This window comes from Humulus lupulus, chromosome 4, assembly GCF_963169125.1.
Source record: "Humulus lupulus chromosome 4, drHumLupu1.1, whole genome shotgun sequence".
Lineage (NCBI taxonomy): Eukaryota > Viridiplantae > Streptophyta > Magnoliopsida > Rosales > Cannabaceae > Humulus > Humulus lupulus.
Window position 1 is genome coordinate 104,570,572 of NC_084796.1, and position 2,621 is coordinate 104,573,192.

Here is a 2,621-nt window from a genome sequence, read left to right on the forward strand (position 1 = left end):
CGTAAACGTGTACCCTAGTAAGATTAGTCTTCCAATTTCGGAAGTACTTTCCCGCATCCTTCAACATCTGTTGCTTTGGTTTGGGGTCCAAATCATAAGTTTTCTGCAAGTTTGAATGTAATAAGAAGCATATTATCAAAATAATATATATTTTAAAAATATTAAATGAAATATAATTAATAAAAATATACCTTCATTGTGTCCCATATTTTATTTTTATCCACCACACTAACATCTTTCCAACTGTTAATGTTGATGGACACAGTTGCTCGAACAACTGATCCAAGCTGTGATGAAACATTACTTCTAGATCCACCCACTAGTTGACCATACTCATTGTATTCAACAGGAGTAAGATGTCCTTCACTCCTTTTTTTGGTGTTTCTAGACATCCATGTACGTCCTCTCACAGATTTATTTTCTTGCTCCACTGACTGAGAATTAGGGCGTTGCTCTCCCTCATCAGAACTACCACCAAAAGGATCAGCCTCCATCTGTGAAACATAAATATCATTATTATAACAATTTTGGACACTCATAATCAAAAGATGAAACACATTGTGATAACAACTAAGAATTTCACATATCATAAACATATGAAACATATTAAATGGTACCTCAAGACCCATTATCATCAACCCACAATCCTTCACCATTTTCACGGAAACAAATACAATCATCATCAACTTCGTCATTATCTTCTATTGCGGTGAATGTGACAAGTTCTTCTCCGAGAGGTATATCATGTAAATCACCATCTTTAATGTTCCATTCTCTTGTTTGCGTTGGAAGAACAATTGACCATTGGTTGTCTGAAGGATCATTCACATAAAATACTTGTTTCGCTTGTGAAGCTAATATAAATCGATCAGATTTGTGCCCAATTCGATTTAGATTAACTAATGTGAAACCAAAATCTTCATATATTATGCCGCTGTCACTTTTCACCCAATCACAAAAGAAAACAGGTACTCGAGTTGTGATATAATCTAACTCCCAAATTTCATTAACTACTCCATAAAAAGTCATATCACATTCAACTGGATTTTTATCTTTTGCACTAGAGACTTGCACAGTTTTAGCAACAAGGCTAACACCACTGTTTTGTGTGTTTCTGTTGTTATCGCGCTCCCTAGTGTTAAATAGAGTACCGTTAATCATGTATGATGAAAACTTGATGACATTAACTGAAGGTCCTCGAGAAATCCACTTAACAATGTCTGAAACCTTATTTGATGTGTTTTGTAATTCTGACACAACCTATCAAATCAACATACCAAAAACAACAAAAAATGTCACCTTGTAATTAAGTACTAATTAATGACAACTTTCAATAATCAACACAATTTACCTTTTGTTCTATCCAACTACTAAAAGTTCGATAATGTTCGTCTTGTAACCATTTTGAGTTCCTTGACTTGGATGGAAATTTGGTCTTTATCCAATTAAAATGTTCCCTTCAATTATAAATATGTTGTTAAACAATTGAATATACGAAATTACACAACTTAAACTTAATGTATTATATGAGTATAACTCACTCGATATAAGGTTGAATTTCATTTATATTCTGCAACACAAGACGATGCGCTTCATCTAGAAGATCTCGACTTACTGTGCATACAACGCTACCACGAGGACTCTGAATCTCAACATTTTCAACATCATTTAACCCAATTTTCTGTACACCAGTCATGTATTCAGAACAAAATTCAACTGCCTCTTCTGCAATATAACATTCGACGATGCATCCTTCCGGCCGACTTCTATTCCTAACATACCCCTTAAGAATCTTCATATATCGCTCAAATGGATACATCCATCTTAAATAAACTGGGCCACAATATCTTAGTTCTCTAACCAAGTGAACTGTCAAATGGATCATTATATCAAAAAATGCCGGCGGGAAATATTTCTCCAACTCACACAATACCTCAACAATTTCATCTCTTAACTTAGGTAACTTTAGCGGATCAATCACCTTACAACACAGTGACTTGAAAAACAAGCATAACCTTGTGATTACATCTCGAACTCTCCTAGGCAACACAGATCGAATGGCCACTGGTAGCAAATGTTGCATTAGAATATGACAATCGTGAGATTTCATGCTAGTCAGAATACAACTTTTCATGTCTACCAATGACCTTATATTTGAGGAATATCCGTCTGGAACTTTTATATTAAACAAACATCTGCAAATTTCCATTCTTTCCTCTTTAGTAAGAGTGTAAGCTGCAGGAGGTAAATATGTTCGTCTCTTATCTGGTTTTGGAGTCAATTCATCCCTTATACCCATTGCAACCAAGTCTTGTCTAGCCTTAATTCCATCCTTAGTTTTCCCAGGAATATTCAACAAAGTGCCAATCAAACTATCACATACATTTTTCTCTATGTGCATAACATCTAAATTATGACGTATAAGTAAGAAAGGCCAATATTCAAGTTCAAAGAAAACAGATTTCTTTTTATAACACCCTTTTGGCCCTTCCACAACCTTGGCCTTGCGACTACGTTTCATCTTTGTAGGTGTACGAACTTTGGGCTTCCCTAACTTGAACACAATTTTAGACATCTTCTCAAGTACTTGGATCCCATTCAATGGCTCAGGAGCCTCTTCA

The 2,621-nt window shown here is 35.1% G+C and overlaps 1 protein-coding gene across 1 annotated transcript; it reads right to left on the bottom strand.

Annotated features, from left to right (window-relative positions):
• Positions 1–220: 220 nt before the first annotated feature.
• Positions 221–1,632, bottom strand: LOC133829105 (uncharacterized). The gene is made up of 4 exons (XM_062259029.1): positions 1,542–1,632; positions 1,352–1,457; positions 618–1,260; positions 221–494 (listed from the first exon to the last, which is right to left on the bottom strand). The coding sequence occupies exon 3, from the start codon at positions 1,159–1,161 to the stop codon at positions 619–621; it is 543 nt and encodes a 180-aa protein (XP_062115013.1). The 5' UTR covers positions 1,162–1,260; positions 1,352–1,457; positions 1,542–1,632; the 3' UTR covers positions 221–494; position 618.
• Positions 1,633–2,621: the final 989 nt, after the last annotated feature.